The sequence below is a fragment of the Ochotona curzoniae genome, unplaced genomic scaffold (assembly GCF_017591425.1).
Source record: "Ochotona curzoniae isolate NIBS_2020 unplaced genomic scaffold, NIBS_Ocur_1.0 scaffold_4701, whole genome shotgun sequence".
In the NCBI taxonomy this organism is placed as follows: domain Eukaryota; kingdom Metazoa; phylum Chordata; class Mammalia; order Lagomorpha; family Ochotonidae; genus Ochotona; species Ochotona curzoniae.
This window is the reverse complement of record NW_024467122.1, coordinates 41,891,172-41,908,292: the sequence shown is the minus strand read 5'-3', so window position 1 is coordinate 41,908,292 and position 17,121 is coordinate 41,891,172. Positions and strand designations below refer to the sequence as shown.

The 17,121-nt window shown below is 44.1% G+C and overlaps 1 protein-coding gene across 3 annotated transcripts; it reads left to right on the top strand.

Moving 5' to 3' along the window:
* The first annotated feature begins 4,437 nt into the window (after window positions 1-4,437).
* Window positions 4,438-16,405, top strand: PARP2 (poly(ADP-ribose) polymerase 2). Of its 3 annotated transcripts, none has more exons than XM_040969544.1 (16): window positions 4,438-4,543; window positions 5,784-6,008; window positions 6,311-6,381; window positions 7,548-7,598; window positions 8,898-8,994; window positions 9,416-9,491; window positions 10,786-10,888; window positions 11,899-12,061; window positions 12,330-12,468; window positions 13,949-14,012; window positions 14,094-14,228; window positions 14,425-14,552; window positions 14,698-14,797; window positions 15,529-15,627; window positions 15,864-15,988; window positions 16,107-16,405. In XM_040969544.1, exons 1-16 carry the CDS (start codon window positions 4,498-4,500, stop codon window positions 16,264-16,266), a joined length of 1,782 nt encoding a protein of 593 aa, XP_040825478.1. In that variant the 5' UTR covers window positions 4,438-4,497; the 3' UTR covers window positions 16,267-16,405. The 3 variants fall into 3 exon arrangements, with proteins under 3 accessions (XP_040825478.1, XP_040825479.1, XP_040825480.1); XM_040969545.1 differs by having other exon boundaries at window positions 4,439-4,543; window positions 5,784-5,936; XM_040969546.1 differs by having other exon boundaries at window positions 4,440-4,543; window positions 5,775-5,909.
* The last annotated feature ends 716 nt before the right edge of the window (window positions 16,406-17,121 follow it).

Sequence of the window (17,121 nt, the reverse complement as noted above, 5' to 3'; positions counted from 1 at the left end):
TAGCAAATGGGACCTGGCGCAATAGCATAATGGTTAAGATGCTCGCCTTGAACGGGCGCCAGTTCTAATTCCAACAGCTCCACTTCCCATCCAGCTCCCTGCTTATGGCCTGGAAAAGCAGCCGAGGGCAGACAATGCCTTGGGACACTGCACCTGCGTGGGAGACCTGGAGGAAGTTCCTGGCCCTTGGCTTCAGATCGGCTCAGCACCAGCCATTGCGGCCGCTTGGGGAGTGAACCATCAGATGGAAGATCTTCCTCTCTGTCTCTCCTCCTCTCTATACATCTGCCTTTCCAATAATAATAAATAAATCTTAAAAAAAAAAAACCTAGCAGATGGATCCTCTGTCTCAGATAAAATAAATCTTACAAAAAAAAAAAAAAACTACCCCAACCATGAAGAGACTATGTCAGCCAGTAGATTCTGAAGAGATTTCATCGCGCTTGGAACGGCGAGATTGGCAGCAATTCAGAACTGTCAAATTCAGAACTGTCAATTCAGAACTATCAAAACTGAGCAGGACCCTTGGAGCATGCCTCACATCAGGGACCTGGGATGGGAGGGAGGCTGGGTAGGGCTTTTCCCTTTATTTTTCCCCTGACCCCAGATACAGGGAAAAAAATATTAGTGTGAAAACAATGGTTTTACCCACTTTCCTGTAGCCCTTGACCCTTTGTACCTTAAGTAACTAAGTAAAACTATCAAAAAAAAAAAAACAAAAAGAAAAAACTAAGGGACCAATGTTTGGCTCAGTGGCTAAGATGCCACTTTGCATCCCCCTGGGTGCCAGTTTGAGTGCCACCTCTGCTTACCAGCTGCCAGCACATGGCTTGGAAGACAGTGGAGATGGCTTAAGTAACTGGTTCCCTACCACACAAGTGGGAGAGCTGGCCTGGGCCAAGCTGAGCCCCAGATATGGCTGGCAACTGGGGAGTAAACCAGCAGGTAGCTGATCCCTACCTGTCCCTGTACTCTCTCTCCCTCTCTTTGCATTTCAAGTAAAACAGTGGACACATCAATCCTTAAAAGGTATTAGAAAGGGCCCAGCAAGATAGCCTAGCCAGTGGCTAAAGTCCTCATCTTGCATGTACCAGGATCCCATACGGGCACCTTTTCATATCCTGGAAGCTCCACTTCCCATCCAGAACCCTGCTGTGACCTGGGAAAGCAGTTGAGGACAGCCCAAAGCCTTGGGACCCTGCACTGGCATGGGAGACCAGGAAGCTCCTGGCTTCGATTTGGCTCAGCGGAGACCTGGGGAGTAAATCAATGGACAGAAGATCCTCCTCTATGCCTCTCCTCCTCTGTATATCTGACTTTGCAATACAAAACAATCTTAAAAAAAAAAAATTCTTAAAAAAAATACATGCTTTCCCTTCTTTCACTCACCCTAATGTACTCTAAATTTATTTTTCAGAAACGTATTCTAGTACATATTTGAAAGAATCACAGAAGGAAAGAGATCTTCCATTCACTTGCCCACCCTCTGTATTTAAGCTAAGACCTAATATTTACTTGTTAGGTTCTTGCCTGTTACCTAAGAAGCATTTTAAGCACAGGCACAGGTTAAGAATGTGGTAAGGTCTGTTACCTTCTGTCCTGGAGTCAGCAGGAGAGCCAGCAAGCACGTGGGAGCTCAGAGAACAAGTCCCTCCTGGGTGGGGACTTTTAAGGGCTTGAAAGGGGAGTGGTCATGCAAAACCGCCCTCCCCCTCAGGCTGCAAGCAGGATAGATCATTGGACTCACAGAAAGGATTACGTAGGCTGGGGAAGTGCGGCTTGATCCAGAACTGCCTGCCTAAGTCCTAAGGCAGAATCAGCCAGAAACCATGAGCCAGAAGTGTCCATCCAAATTTCTCACGTGGGTGACAGGGTCCTAATGCTTGGGCCATTTCCCTCTGCTTTTCCCAGGCCATTAGCATGCAGCTGGATTGGAAGCACAAAGAAACAGTCCCCACGTGGGAGGCCAGCACTGCTGGCAGCTTTACCCACTACAATACCAGCCCCCCAACTTTACTTCCAAACAAAAGCATGCTTCTGTTGAGTCTGTTTGAATGCTGAGCCATGTGAATGTTATTATCTACAAAAAAACCATATTAATGTTTAGGAGTTGCAATTATGGGAGGCCTACTAATATACTCAATTAACTGAAATTTTTCTACACTTTCTGTAAGGATTACCATCAAATCAATTAAAAAGACAGGTATTCACTGAGATTATACTTGAGGCCACTAGGCAAAACTTTTAAAACCAGACATCCAAAATATTTATTGCAAATACAGTCCACTTCTAGAAGGTATGTAACATACGTTGATTAGTGCAGTTTTTTTAGCAGCTGAACATTGGAGACGCTTGCTGCCTTTCCCAAGGTCACCAGGCCATAAAGTGTGGCGCTGGAATTTGAAACCAAGGCTTGAGCAAAGCCTGTTTTTTTTTTTTTTTTTTTTTTTCAGAACATCTTAAGCTTTTTAAGGAACAATCACCACAGTTACAGCATTAAAATTAGAAATCCCTTTTAAGGCTCACTAAAATCTCCAGTCTTTCCTGCACAGAATGGTTTGGGCAAAACTAGGGGAAACGCAACATCCAACGCAGCTTCCACGAACCCTCTAAGAACCTGGGTCCCTGAAGATACTCAACAGTGAAATGAAAACACATTGGCCCGGATTCAGTCTCCCAAGGGCAGCCTCACTCGGAGACAGAAACAAAACACTGCGATGGTCACAGCTGCCTTTCCCTCCGAGCAAAGCCACGCCGGGCTTTTCCAGGAACACACGCACTCTGCACAGAACGCGCCATCTATTGTTCTCGGGTCACCAGGTCTGCGGGAGGGCAGGCCAAGTCAGTCTTGCAGAGGCCCACGTGGAAACAAACCAGGCTCAGCAGGTCATGCCTTCCCCACAGCCTCCACAACACCGAGCGGAGACTGCCAGTTGCTGGCTGGAAAAGCCAGGCCTGCAGCCTGGGCCCCGGGGTTCACAGGGAAGACAGGTCAGGGTGAAGCCAAGCCAAGCGCGTACTCACCAGCCCACCACACCGCAGGAAAGAAAGTAGCGAGGCAGGAAGGGGCCTTCAGAGGTGGCTCGGAAGCCGATTGGCTAACGAGTCCAAGGACGCTGCCTTTCCCCCTCTACCTTAAACGGTACTGAAATGACGCAACGGCCTCCTTTACCCACTGCTCCAAGGACCACTGATGCTTCCCATCCTGTTTTTACATTGACCTTCAAAAACCAAATTTTTTTCTGGGTTAATGAACTAGCAGGAGCAAACACAGGCTAATTTAAGCAATTTGTATAAACTCTTGCCTAGATGGGCCTACTACATTCCATTCCAAAGAATTTTAATCCCTTTATCCCTAACCTTTCTGATCTCCTAGTGGTTAATTTACACAAGATAATAGCTTCCCTGATAAAGATGCCAGATCCATTCAAGCTAAAAGTGCCTTCCGGGTCATCTTCAAGGAAAACGGGCTGGGTGGATAAAATCGGCTTGGTTAACTGCTCAGCCTTTAACATAAAATGCAGTTGATGTCACTTCATCTTAGCGAAAAGGCCGAGAAGGTGATGCAAAATTCAGCTGACTTCGAATGTGAGCCCTGCTGATTATGGACAATTGAGTCCCAGTTTCCTTAAGTATAAAAAAGTTAGGATTGCATTTTGAATCACAAGTAGAGAATGCTCAGGCACAATATTCATTATGATTCTTAAAAACACAATCAAGATATAAAACACAGAATAGGTATAAAATGTGTATACATATACATCTTGAATATGTATGCAAATATAAGTATTCAAAGTATTATACGAAAAAGACAAATGTATACGTCTCACTTTCCAATACGTTCATCCACTGTACCTCGTTTAGTTCGTACTTTCACTGCAATTCTAGAATAGAAATGTTTAAAGGAAGGAAAAGCTGGACTCACTTTTTTGTTTCCAAAATTCGGGCGGGGGAGAGTAGTCTGAATTGGGTTATGAGGCCCCGAGGCAGGTGCCTCACCTCAGCCATTGAACTCACTTCGCTGGCCGTGAGTCTGTTCCAAGCTCCGGCTAAGGAGGCATCCGCCGGGCCCTCCGGGAGAGGGACCGCGGCATCTCCTGCCCAGTCTGCCCTCGCACGGAGCCCCGTTCTCTGGGAACTCACCTCCCCGAGACTCAGGGAGAGCCCTGTTAGGGCCGCTGCTGGCCCTAGTCTCAGACCTTCCCAAGGGACAAGGGAGTGACGTGACGCACTCAGCTCGTAGCCCCACTGATGAGCTTCCTCCGCCCTATGGGGGAAGCTGACCTCGATCAGCCTTTATAAAGCTCCAAAAACTCAAGACACTTTTCCCTTATGGTGGCTTCCCACAATACACAGGGACATGCTAATATGTTGCCAATGAGTTCGCTGACCGCTTCCCGCCCCGGCGCAGGGGCGCGCAGGCGCGCAGACGTGGGCGCGGTCTCCGCGAACGCGCGCTTGCGGTTCCCGGGAGCTGGCTGATGACGTCCGGTCTCCATGGCGGCGCGGCGGCGCAAGGCGGCTCCTGGCAGCGGCGCGCGAGGTGCGGAGTCCGGGTTCGGCGGGCGGAAAGTCCTTGGGAAGGGAACGGAGCTCGCTGCTTGGACTCCTGTCCCCCTCGATCTGCACGTGGCAGCCAAACGTGCTTAGTTCCTAAATTTCTTCACGTTTGATTTTTAGAAAAAAAGGCGTATGGACCTGTGACAGCTAATGTAGTGGCCACACTGGCGAGTCACGAATGCCTCATTCAGCTCGATTTTAAAAAGCTAACTGGAAGGCGCGTCGTTTGGTGCCAACGAACGAGTGTTGGAGCTGTTGGAGTGTTCTGTGTAATGGGGCTACGAGGGGCAGACCGGGGGATCTTCCTCCGCAGGCCTGGGAGGGAACCCAGGGCGCCCTGGGCTGCCCCAGACATGTTGGCAGAAAGCGGAACTCCAGCCTGACCCATCCCTGTTGTGTCCTTCCGTGCTCCAGGCCGCACTGTTGTCGTCTTCTGGATGTCGCACTTGATTAGAAGCAGATCACACATTGTGCATATCCGCAATGATGGACATATGACTGTTTATGAAGAACTATAGCATAATAATATCATAGGGGAACTGGGGAGGGGGTCTAGGAGGGGGTGTGGGAAATCCCAGGGCCTATGGAACTGTATCATAAAATGATAATAATAATAATAATGAAGGCTATGAAATAAAAATAAAAGAAGCAGATGACATACTTGGTTTTCTGCCTTTGCCTATGCCTCCAGTGCCACAAATGTTAAACTAGTAACTGTTACTTAAGAACTATGCTATGTAGTAATATTGGGGTAAATGGGGAGGAAACAAGAAGGAAGTCCCTATAAGTACAGAACTGTATCAGGGAAAAGAAAAATACAAAAAGTTTAAACAAAATAGTAAGCAGATTACATAAGCTCTCCAAGGCTCTCCAGCTGGAAGCAGAGCTGGGCCCTAAGCTGGGTGGGGTACCTACAGCAGTCTGCCAGCCTTGACTCATTGAGAGTGTGTATTTGTAGGCTCTGCAGTGAGTAAGCTGTAAGTCTTGGGGCTGAGCAATAAACTGAAAGGTGCCTTAGGGCGTCCTTTTATTTCACTAAAACAGCAGTTATGGAACACTACTGGGATTGTCATCTAGAACCCTGGGGTGACAATGGTTTCTGTTGCTTCTAAATTCTGGGCACTTACAAAGCCATCTTTACGTGATTCCTTTAAAAGGTTTGTTTTTTCTTTCTTAATTCTCATAGGATTTTTGTTCCCTGTTCTTGTTCTTAGCTTGTGCAGCATTAAATGGAACCAAGAAAGTTAACCCTGGCAATGCAGCCACAGAGGACCCTCCCCCTGCGAAGAAAACTCGAAAATGCCAGAAAGTGGAGGTGAAGAAGGAACCTGAGTCTGGAGGAAAGGCTGATAAGGATGGGACAGAAGACGAGCAAGGTGGGAGGGCAGGCAAGGGGCCCTGGGACGAGTGGGCTGGCGGGCTGGGATCAGTTGCTCTTCAGCAGTCATGTCTTCTCTGGAGATAGAATTTGTGTCTCTATCCTCAGTGTGTACCACAGGACTCATCCATTTCTTTAATGTTTTTTGAGATAACATGTTTAAATTTACATAATAGTCAAAGGTTTAGTGCTCTCCTGAAGAACTCAGCAAATGAATAAAAAGTAGAAATCTACTTTCTTGAATTTTCATTTTCGTATTTGTGGGTGGCTCAGAACCAAAACAGGAGAGCAGGAGTGTATAGGGAAGGCAGGGTTAATTCTGGCAGGTTTGTGCCTGACAGTGACAGCTGTCTCCTTGCTGTCTTTCCCCAGTTTCTGTGAAGTCCTTGCTCATCAAGGGCAAGGCCCCCGTGGACCCAGAATGCACAACCAAGGTGGGAAAGGTAAGAACTGGAACCAGTCCCCAGCCCAGAGGTTTCTCAGAAAGCAGCACTCTGCTGTAGCATCTTGTCTTCAAGTGCTGCCAGTATTCATGTAAGAAACCAAACTTTGACTCATGCTCAGCTTTCTCCCGGGGGGAGGACAGGAGTGGTATGGGATTAATCATGTCAGTATTTTAACACAGTTCCATGGGGGGGTGGCCACCAGCCTTCTGTAGCTCGTATCCTAGTTATGGAAGCTAGCAATATTAAAGGAGAACCGTCCTCTGTCCTAATGAGAAACGCTGCAGTGGTGTGAGTTACTTATGAAGGGAGAAAGAACTTAAAGAATTCAGGAAGGCTATCTCTAGAACAGATTGCTTGCAAGGGAGTAAGAATTTTTATTTGTATATTGGAAAAAACAACATGTTTTCATTATAAGAATGACAGGCTATGGATAGAATGTACAGTGGTACCTTAAAAATTTTGTGGAAAATAGAATTAAAAATAAATCTATTATGGCACAAAAATTTTTTTGAAAACCATATATATATATATACATAACCATATATATACATATATATATATATTTTTTACACTTTACACTTTTTATAAGCTTGAAGACCCTTCATATGTATGCATTTCAAAATTAACTCTTTTTAAAAAAACATTTTTTGTTTTTTTGGCTTTGTTTCACACTAACTTTTTTTTTTTTAAGATTTATTTATTTATTGGAAAGTCAGATAGACAGAGAGGAGGAGAGACAGAGAGGAAGATCCTTGGTCTGATGATTCACTCCCCAAGTGAGTGCAACAGCCGATGTAATGCCGATCCGAAACCAGGATCCAGGAACCTCTCCTGGGTCTCCCACACGGGAGCAGGGGCCCAAACCTTTGGGCCGTCCTCCACTACTTTCCCAGGCCACAAGCAGGGAGCTGGATGGGAAATGGAGCTACCGGGATTAGAACTGGCGCCCATATAGGATCCCAGTGCGTTCAACATAAAGACTTTAGCTGCTAGGCCACGCCGCTGGGCTCTCACACTAACTTTTGAAGTACTCTTCTATATGTACCTTTCCTTTCCTGGAAGGTAGATTCCTTGGAGAATAACACATTGAGGCACAAGAAAATCTAGAACCACACTCCTGATCAGGGCTGACACTGCACTCCTGCTGTTTTTTCCTTCTCCAGGCTCACGTGTATAGTGAAGGAAATGATGTCTATGACGTCATGCTCAATCAGGTAAGCGGGGCCGTTTTGTTGATGGGCATTTCCATTTCCTGTGAGTTGCTGTTGATAGCATCTCAATGCCCAGATCTGTAATTCTTTGATTAGGCCCATTGTATGTGTGATAGCCGTTAGAGGTTACACCCCTGAGCTACCGCCCAGCACACCCGGCCTGATAGGTAACCTCTACGTGAGAGGCCAATGATTGCGCAATTTATGTCTTTCATTGAACTTGTGACTTCTTTATATCATTTTGCATATTTTCTAATGGGTTATTAATTTCTCCTCTTTGTTACTGGCTTTGAGAAATTTCATAAAAATGGAGAAAAGCTTTGTCTATATAACATATTGCTTGTATGTTTCTGTGTTTGATTTGCTTTTAGATTTTTCCTTACAGCGTACTTTGTGCCCATGTTGACATTTTAAATTTGTACATGCTTAAACTTACTGTTTTCTTTTTAATTTATCTTTTTATTTGTTTTTGTGGCTTTCAATAGATAATATGTGCATTTGCTTGAGAAACATATTTCCCGCATGTCATATCATGTTTAGATATATTGAGATATATATATATAATTTTAACAAACAACTAAAGCTCTCTTATTACTATTTTTCCCATTTAAAATATCATGAGTGGATAGAAAATATGTAAAGCTCCTTTTTGTTCTCACAGAAAGTGGCTTTACAGTGTGAATGTGAAGGGAGAAAGGGGTGTTGCCTTGGCCACTGCTCGGCCTCCAGTACTGGCCGCTGCGCGTTCCGGTGGCCTCTGCTCTCTGCTCTCCCCTCCCCCACGCGACTTCTCACGGAGAGATTTTTAGCCCTGGTCATATTCACTCTGAATGTCTCCAAGTTGGATCAGGTTGAAGATCCTGCTCTGCTGTGGCATTGGTTTCTACAAATTCCTTTTCCCCAAAGACTTAAAACATTGTCTTGCTCCCAGCTCATCAATAAATTTGTGCAACAGACAAACCAAAACTGTAAGTAGAGTTAGCAAAGAGGAAGAAGTTACTAAGCAATCACTGGGAATGAAGTGGAAATTGGAACACACGGGTGACATAGAAAGAAATCCATGGAAGGAGCTGAGGGAGAGAAACAGCAGGAGCCATCTAATGCCGGTGTTTGAAGTTAGGTAGAGGGTTTTAGGAAGGTTCCAGGTTGCCACTTTAATCCCTAAGAATCCCAAGATTAACATAAATACTATCCTTTGTATCTATCCTTCGCCTTAGGGAAATTATCAAGAAAGAGTCATTGACTTGTGTGGCCTCAATTTGGAAAATTGCTTCATGTTTCTCTGTCTCTTGCTCATCGTAGACCAACCTCCAGTTCAACAACAACAAGTACTATCTGATTCAGCTATTAGAAGATGATGCCCAGAGGAACTTCAGTGTTTGGATGAGATGGGGACGAGGTAAGGATTTTACTCTTGATTTTTAGGAGCTGTCTTTCCAAAAGTCAGAAACAACTTAGTGAATGACCAAAAGTTCCTGTGGGTCTACATTGGGTAGGTGGAGGATTTGAGGTGAGGTCTGGGAAGTGTTTTGGGATCAAACTGGGCTTCTAGAATCAAAGGGATGTTCCCACTGGAGAAGCTAAGAGCTGCTATTGAGCCCGAGAACTCTTGGAGTTAGCTTCTAGTGCTGCTCATAGACCATGTCTGAGCAGGTGACATCAATGTGATCAGGTCCCTAAGCCATCTTGTCTTGCCCTCTCCCTTTTCTGCCTGTGTGTCAGATGGCAAGCAGAGACCTTACAAGAGTTGGCTCATTAAGATTAGGGAACCGGGGACTAGAGGACAACAAACCATGTGAAGTGTGGTGTTTCCTTTGCAGTTGGGAAAATGGGACAGCACAGCTTGGTGGCTTGTTCAGGTGACCTCAACAAGGCCAAAGAAATCTTTCAGAAGAAGTGAGTGCAAAGAAATTGGTACCAGAAAAATGCCGGCTCTTCTTGGTTATATCTTCCTTAAGAAGTCTATTAAAAATGCAATTGACCTAAATATTACTGTCTTTCCATTCTGAAAGTCTATGATTAGAATACCAAACTTAGTATGAAATTATCCTAGAATCTTGAAATTGACTATAAACAGGAGAATGCACTATATTTCACATGCAACTAACAAATTTAGGAAATCAGGGAAAGTGGCAAATGTTAAGGGTAGAGAGTATCCAACCAGAGTTTTTAAAATGTTTACTGTGATGTGGATGAAGAACTTTGAGTCTCTGGGAACATGTGTGTTTCAGGGGAAAAGATTAGATGAATAGCTGTTGTTTTAAAATCAATGATTTTTATGGGGTTTGGGGAACTTTTCAGAAGTCTTAGGATCCTTTTTCTCCATTTTTTTAAAGTTTTATTTTATTTACTTGAAAGGCAGAGTTACAGAGAGATCTTTCATCTGCTGGTTCACCCCCCGGATGACCAGAATGGCAAGCGCTGAGCCTGACCAAAGGCAGGAGCCACAAGCTTCTTCTGGGTTTCTCGTGTGGGTGCAGAGACCCAAGGATTTTGTCTATCCTTCACTGCTTTCCCAGGTGCTTTAGCAGAAAACTGGGTCAGAAGTGGAAGAACTGGGACTCAAACCAGCACCTATGTGGAATGCTGGCATAATAAGTTGCTATTTGGGGACCCCGGGGTGGCCTAGCAGTTAAGTCCTCGCCTTACATGTTCCAGGATCCCATATGAGCGCTGGTTCTTATCCTGGCAGCCCGGCTTCCCATCCAGCTCCCTGCTTGTGGCCTGGGAAAACAGTCGAGGACAGCCCAAAGCCTTGGGACCCTGCACCACCTGGTAGACCTGGAAGAAGCTCATGGCTTCTGGCTTCAGATCTGCACAGCTCTGGCCATTGGGGCCACTGGGGGAGAAAACCAGCAGACAGAAGATCTCTCTGTCTCTTTCTCTCTGTATATCTGACTTTTCAATTAAAAAATTAAACAAATCTTTTTTTTTTAAAGTTGCTATTTTGCCTGCTTTACCACAATACTGACCCATTCCCAATTTTTAAAATACCCTTTGTTTCTAGAGTTTTCTCCATTTGATGACCTCATTTAGAATTCAGGTTTAGGGAAATTTGGCATGTGAAAGAGCTCTGAAGTGATTGGGGAATGGATAATTTTTAGAGGTTTTCTAAGGAATTAGTTCTCAGTTCATCCCTAGTAATAGAACTTTATTCCTAAGTTTTCTTACTTCCCTTGGGACTCTACAGATTCCTTGACAAAACAAAAAATAATTGGGAGGATCGTGAAAAGTTTAAGAAGGTGCCTGGAAAATATGATATGCTACAGATGGACTATGCCAGCAATACTCAGGTAAATTCCAACCATACCTTTGTGGGAAATAACGGTTCCTCTTACTCAGGGTGAAGGCTAAGAGGGTAGTTTTAATTCATCCTAGACCAGAATAGGCCAGAGTGGCTTGGGTTGTCACTGTTTCTCACCTTTTGGTGAACTCTCTCTGATCTCTGTAATCTCAAAGGAGTAGAAAGCAAACAGATAGAAGTTACCTTTCCAGTCTCTCCTGTTATTGATTAAGATTATTTTCAAGTCTTGGGCCCAGCTTGCAGAAGTTCATTGTTACAGACCAAGGGTGAAGTAATCAATTTAGATTACTGATCAGTAAGTTGTCTTCATTTATTTTTAACTCTAGTAATGTTTTAATTTCTATGGGAAAAGCAGATTTACAAAGAGAGGGAGAGGTAGAGGAGGTCTTCCATTCACTGGTTCACTCTAAATAGCTGCTCCTGCAGGAGCTGAGCTGATCCAAAACCACCAGCCAGAAGCTTCTAGGCTTCTCACATAGGTGCAGCGTTCCAAGGGTTTGGGCCATCTGCCACTGCTTTCCCAGGTCATAAACAGGGAACTGGATCAGAAATGAACCAGCCAGGACAGGAACCAGTGCTTATATGGCATGTCAGAGCTTGCAGGCAGAGGATGGGCAGTTAAACCATCAGGCTAAGCCCCAAAACAGGGAATTTTGAAAAACGAAGGTAAACCTGAATGCTGAACTGTCCAAAAAAACTGCTGCTTCTGTGAAAAATGGAGAAATCCTAAAATGGAGCCCTTGAGGCCTAACAACGGTCTATACATGCTTAGTATCACCAGAAAAAGCCTTCTAAACTTCCTCTGAATGTTTAACTGTGGGAGGAGAGACTAGTAATTAAAGGTGGAAGTTACATTGAGTGCTTTGGTTCAGGTAAGAATAAAATGTACCTCTTTGGGCAGAGGCTGAGAGATGATCACTGTGCCTAGCCAGTCTGCAGGACTCTAAAATGCATCCCTTCAGACCTTGTGAGCCGGTTGGTTCATTGGTTTTGCTGTAGGATGAAGATGAAACAAAAAAAGAGGACCCGCTTAAATCACCCTTGCGACCGGAGTCGCAGCTAGATCTTCGGATACAAGAGCTGATCAAGCTGATCTGCAATGTCCAGGCCATGGAAGAGATGATGATAGAAATGAAGTATGATACCAAGAAGGCCCCGCTTGGTAGGACTTCAGATTCTTTCCTGCACCCTCTGTTCGTATTTCCTGAGTCACTAACATGATGTAAAGCTTGCTGAAGGTACTGAATGAAAGCAGGTTTGGAGATTTGAGTTTGATCGCTTCTCGGCCTTTTGGCTAAGATCAAGTGGAGATTTGAGTTTGTGTGGCGGAAAGGAGAGCTTTTTGAAAGTTGAAAGGTGAGATTCTTGGACAGGGATGTAAACGTAATTTCCAGGATAGGACTTAGTTTGATCTCCTTGTGGGTCTGCAGGGAAACTGACAGTGGCACAAATCAAGGCAGGTTACCAGTCTCTTAAGAAGATTGAAGATTGTATTCGATCTGGCCAGCATGGGCGCGTTCTCCTGGAAGCGTGCAACGAATTCTATACCAGGATCCCGCATGACTTTGGGTGAGACCTGTATTATTTCTTCACTTGTTGTTCTGCTTATCCATATCTCCTGAATCTATCACCAGCGGTTAGACTGTCTTCATTCTTTTATTCCCATGGAAATTATCCAAAGTAGATTCAGAGCCAAACTGATTTCTAGAGAGCCTATTTAATCAGCTTACATAGCTGGAGTACGTTCTCCTGGTGTGATTTCAACCATATTCTCTGGTTGAGTAGGAGTTGCAGCTCTAGAGGAGTGTAGCAATGCAGCCATTCAGTAAGATAGCCTAAGGAATGGCACTCCCTTTTCTTATTCTTTAAAGAGACTGTCCACAAGCAACATTCTGTAAGTTAAAATGTGTTAAACTTATGAAAAACATGTTATCAGTGTTGATTCTGTGTCTGGTTTTCATTCTATTCCTACTGCTTTTAGTGCTTTATATAGTGCCTTGTGATCTAGAAACAGTCCTGTGAGGTCAGCAGGTCCACCTCTGCTTCTTGTTGGGGCTGGGTCCAGATTTTCTTTGTTGATATTGTACAGGTTGTTCTATATAAAGTTTCCCCTTGAAAAGAATTTCAGCGCTAGTCTCAAATATCAAAATCTATTTAATTTGTTTTATCCTATTCCAAATGCACATTTAATATCGTTTGTCGTGTTTAGGAGTTAACGTCTCTTTACAGATGTCTGTCACAAATGGAAAACCTGTTATTTAGACTCATTTTCCGAAGTACATATCTGTTTTTTTTTTCTTCTTCTTCTTTTTTTAATTAAGATTTACTTCTTTTGGGCCCAGTGCAGTGGCCTACCAGCTAAAGTCCTTGCCTTGAATGCGCCAGGATCTCATATAGGCGCCGGTTCTAATCCTGGTAGCTCCACTTTCTTTCCAGCTCCCTGCCTTTGTCCTGGGAAAGCAGTTGAGGACAGCCCAAAGCCTTGGGACCCTGCACCCGCATGAGAGACCTGGAAGAAGCTCCTGGCTTCAGATCGATGCAGCAGCAGCTGGTGTGGTCACTTGAGGAGTGAACCATCGGATGGAAGATCTTCCTTTCTGTCTCTTCTCTCTCTATATCTGACTTTGCAATAAAAATAAATAAATCTTTTTTTAAAAGATTCATTTATTTTTATTTGAAAGGCAAATTTGTAGAACAAGAAAATGGTCCATCTGCTGATGCACTCCCCTAATGGCCTCAACACCCAGAGCTGAGCTGAGCTGATCCAAAGCTGAAAGCCAGCAGTCTCCTCTGGGTTTCCTACATAGGTTCAGGGTCCCTAGTGCCTGGACCATTCTGTGCTGCCTTCCCAGGCCAAAAGCAGAACTGAATCAGAAGTGGACCGTCCAGTACATGAACCAGCACCAATATGGGATCCTGGCACCATAGGGTGAAGGATTAGCCTGTTGAGCCATGGCATCAGCCCCTGAAGGGCCTGTCTTAACTGCGCTATTCTTTGTTAAGTTTCCTTTACCCATGTATTAGCTCATTATATCTTTTCTGTCTTTAGACTGCGGACCCCTCCATTAATCCGAACAGAGAAAGAGCTCTCAGAAAAAATATTGCTACTGGAGGTAAGCTATGTATGAATTGGGAAGTATTAAATCTGTTAAACCAGGTCCCTTCCAAATCAACTCTGTGTCTCATCTGCTTAGGCTTTGGGAGACATTGAAATTGCCATTAAACTGGTGAAGACAGAGCTGCAAAGCCCAGAACACCCATTAGACCAACACTATAGAAACCTACATTGTGCCTTGCACCCTGTAGACCACGAAAGTTATGAGTTCAAAGTAAGTTTTTAAACTGTTATATCCTTAAGACACTCTCCCTACTAACAGATTGGGAGGACTTTGTTTACTGGGAGTTGGGAAAGTAAGTGCATTAGCTTCCTTGTCTGAGAACAAAGAAATCTGCCAAGCTATAGCAGAAACCCTGACTGCTTCAGTTCAGCCAAGATCTTGGAGCATTTCTCCCTTTCTTGCACAGGTGATTTCTCAGTACCTACAGTCTACTCATGCTCCCACACACAAAGACTACACCATGACCTTGCTGGATGTTTTTGAAGTTGAAAAGGAGGGAGAGAAAGAAGCCTTCAGAGAGGACCTTCCTAACAGGTCTGCAACTAGCTGTGGGTTGGAGACGAAATTCTCTTCCAAAGTTCATAGAACTCAGGAGGGTGGAAGGGGCATTGGTTGATTTTATGCATGTAGCCTGTCTACAGAATTGCAATAGAATACAATAATAATAGCTTTTCCTTAGGATGCTGCTATGGCATGGTTCCAGACTGAGTAACTGGGTAGGAATCCTGAGCCATGGGCTTCGAATTGCCCCACCCGAGGCTCCCATCACAGGTTACATGGTGAGTGCAAATTGACTTGGAAGGGAACATGGGGAGGGAGGAAAATTTAGACAGTAACATTCTCTGGTCATTTTTCCTGGCTTATAATTAGATTTTTCCCTCCCAAAGAATTAAGCCATTTTACCAATAACGCTGTCATCTCGTACTAAGTTCATCTTTCTTTAAATACCTAAAGATATCTGTCCAGTTCCCCCAGAAAGTAATAATTCACAAGTACTTTTGCCCTCTTTGGAATAGAACCATCAAGGAAGGGACCATCTTTGTGGTAATGGGGTAAACCGCCACCTGTAATCCAGCATCCCATATTGAAGTATCACTTCAAGCCACAACTACTCCACTTCCAGTTTAGCTTCTTGCTAATGTGTCCGGCTGGGAAGGCAGCAGATGATCGCCCAGTCACTTGGGCTCTGGTGCCACCCAGGAGGGAAACCAAAATAGAGTTACTGGCTCTTAGCTTCAGCCTGGCCCATTCCTGACTGTTAGAGCCATTGGGGAGTAAACCAACAGGTGAGACTCTCTCTCTCTCTCTTTCTCTCTCTCTCTCTCTCTCTCTTTCTTTCTCCCTTTACAATAAATAAATACTTAAATACACAGACACACACACAGAGAAGAGGAATTGAGAAGGATGGATTTTGTGTTGCCCAAAATGGGAAGACTGGGTCGGTCGTTGATACAAGCCTCTTGTCTAAGAGAATAGTTAAGTAGCTGGCCTTGGTGTGTGTTTATTTCAGTTTGGAAAAGGAATCTACTTTGCTGACATGTCTTCCAAAAGTGCCAACTACTGCTTTGCCTCTCACCTAAAGAATATCGGACTGCTACTCTTATCAGAGGTAATTGTGATTTCTCCTTTAGTACTCCTATTTTTTCCAGTGAAAAAAGCTTGATCCCAGAACCATGAAGCTCACCTGGGGTAGCACAAAATGGAAACCAAGTGCCTCTTGCATCTCATAGAGCTCCACTGCTGGTGGAAGTTAGGGAATAAAGTCTTGATGTGGTTTTCTGTTTGACTGTAGAGCCATCTAGTTCTCATTCGCATGTGGGCATTCAAAGATCTTGTGCTTTGCAGGTAGCCCTCGGGCACTGTAATGAACTACTGGAGGCCAATCCTAAAGCAGAGGGATTACTTCAGGGCAAACACAGCACCAAGGGTCTGGGCAAGATGGCTCCCAGTCCTTCCTGCTCCATCACCCTGTAAGTCCTGAAGAACCGGGAGCACTAGAAGACTCCCATTTTGTCACATAAAATCATTTTCTCCATTCCAGTTTCTGAACCAAAGGCTGATGTTGATATACTTTCTTCATTTCTGCAGGAATGGGAGTACAGTGCCCTTAGGGCCAGCAAGTGAAACCGGAATTCTGAATCCAGAGGGTTATACTCTTAACTACAATGAGTTTGTTGTCTATAATCCCAACCAGGTCCGTATGCGATACCTTCTAAAGGTTCAATTTAATTTCCTAAAGTTGTGGTGAGTGTTGATTTGTATTTTTTTAAAAATGACAAAAACAGAAGATGTAATCTTCGCACAAGACAATAAGTATTACTGTGCTTCTGGACTTTTGTTTGTTTATTTTTTTAATGTATTATGTAATAAAACTATTACCCTGAAAAGTAGTTTTCCAGGCATTATTTTAGGAAAAGTAACAAAAGCAAAAGCTGAATTGCTCCCTTCTTTCATGTCAAATCTTCTGACTTTCGCTTTTTTTCCTTCAAGATTTGTTTATAAATGTGAAAAGCAGAGTTAGAGAAAGAGTGAGATGTTCCATGTGTGATTTATTTCCCAAATGACTGCAAACAGCCAGAGCTGAGCTGGCTCAAAGGCAGGAGTCAGGGGCTTCGAAGTTTCCCATGTGGCTGCAGAGGCCCAAACACTTGGAGCAGGGAGCTGGATGGAAAGCAGAGCAGCCAGGACTCCAGGCAGCGGCCAGGCTGCTGCTTTACCGGCTGCACCATGGTACCAGTCCTTCACTGGCTTCTTTATTAATTGCAGACCAAGTCTTCCCCACTTAACATCCTAATATTTATTATATATCTAAAACTTTGGGAAGCCATGTTATTAAGCCTAAATATGTCTTAAGGAAGAAGGAGAGAAGTATGGTTTTATATACCATATTTGGATCAAATCTAAAGGTGTTAACATATGCAGCATACTTCTTTAAATAATAATGGCTACATACAAATAATTGCTCATAACATTTTAGAAACCATATTACCAATATTTGTCAAAATTCAAGATATACAGTTCAGACCTGGCACAGTAACCTAGTGTGGCTAAAGTCCTCTCCCTGCATGCACAAAGATCCCAGAAGAGTGCTGGTTTATATCCT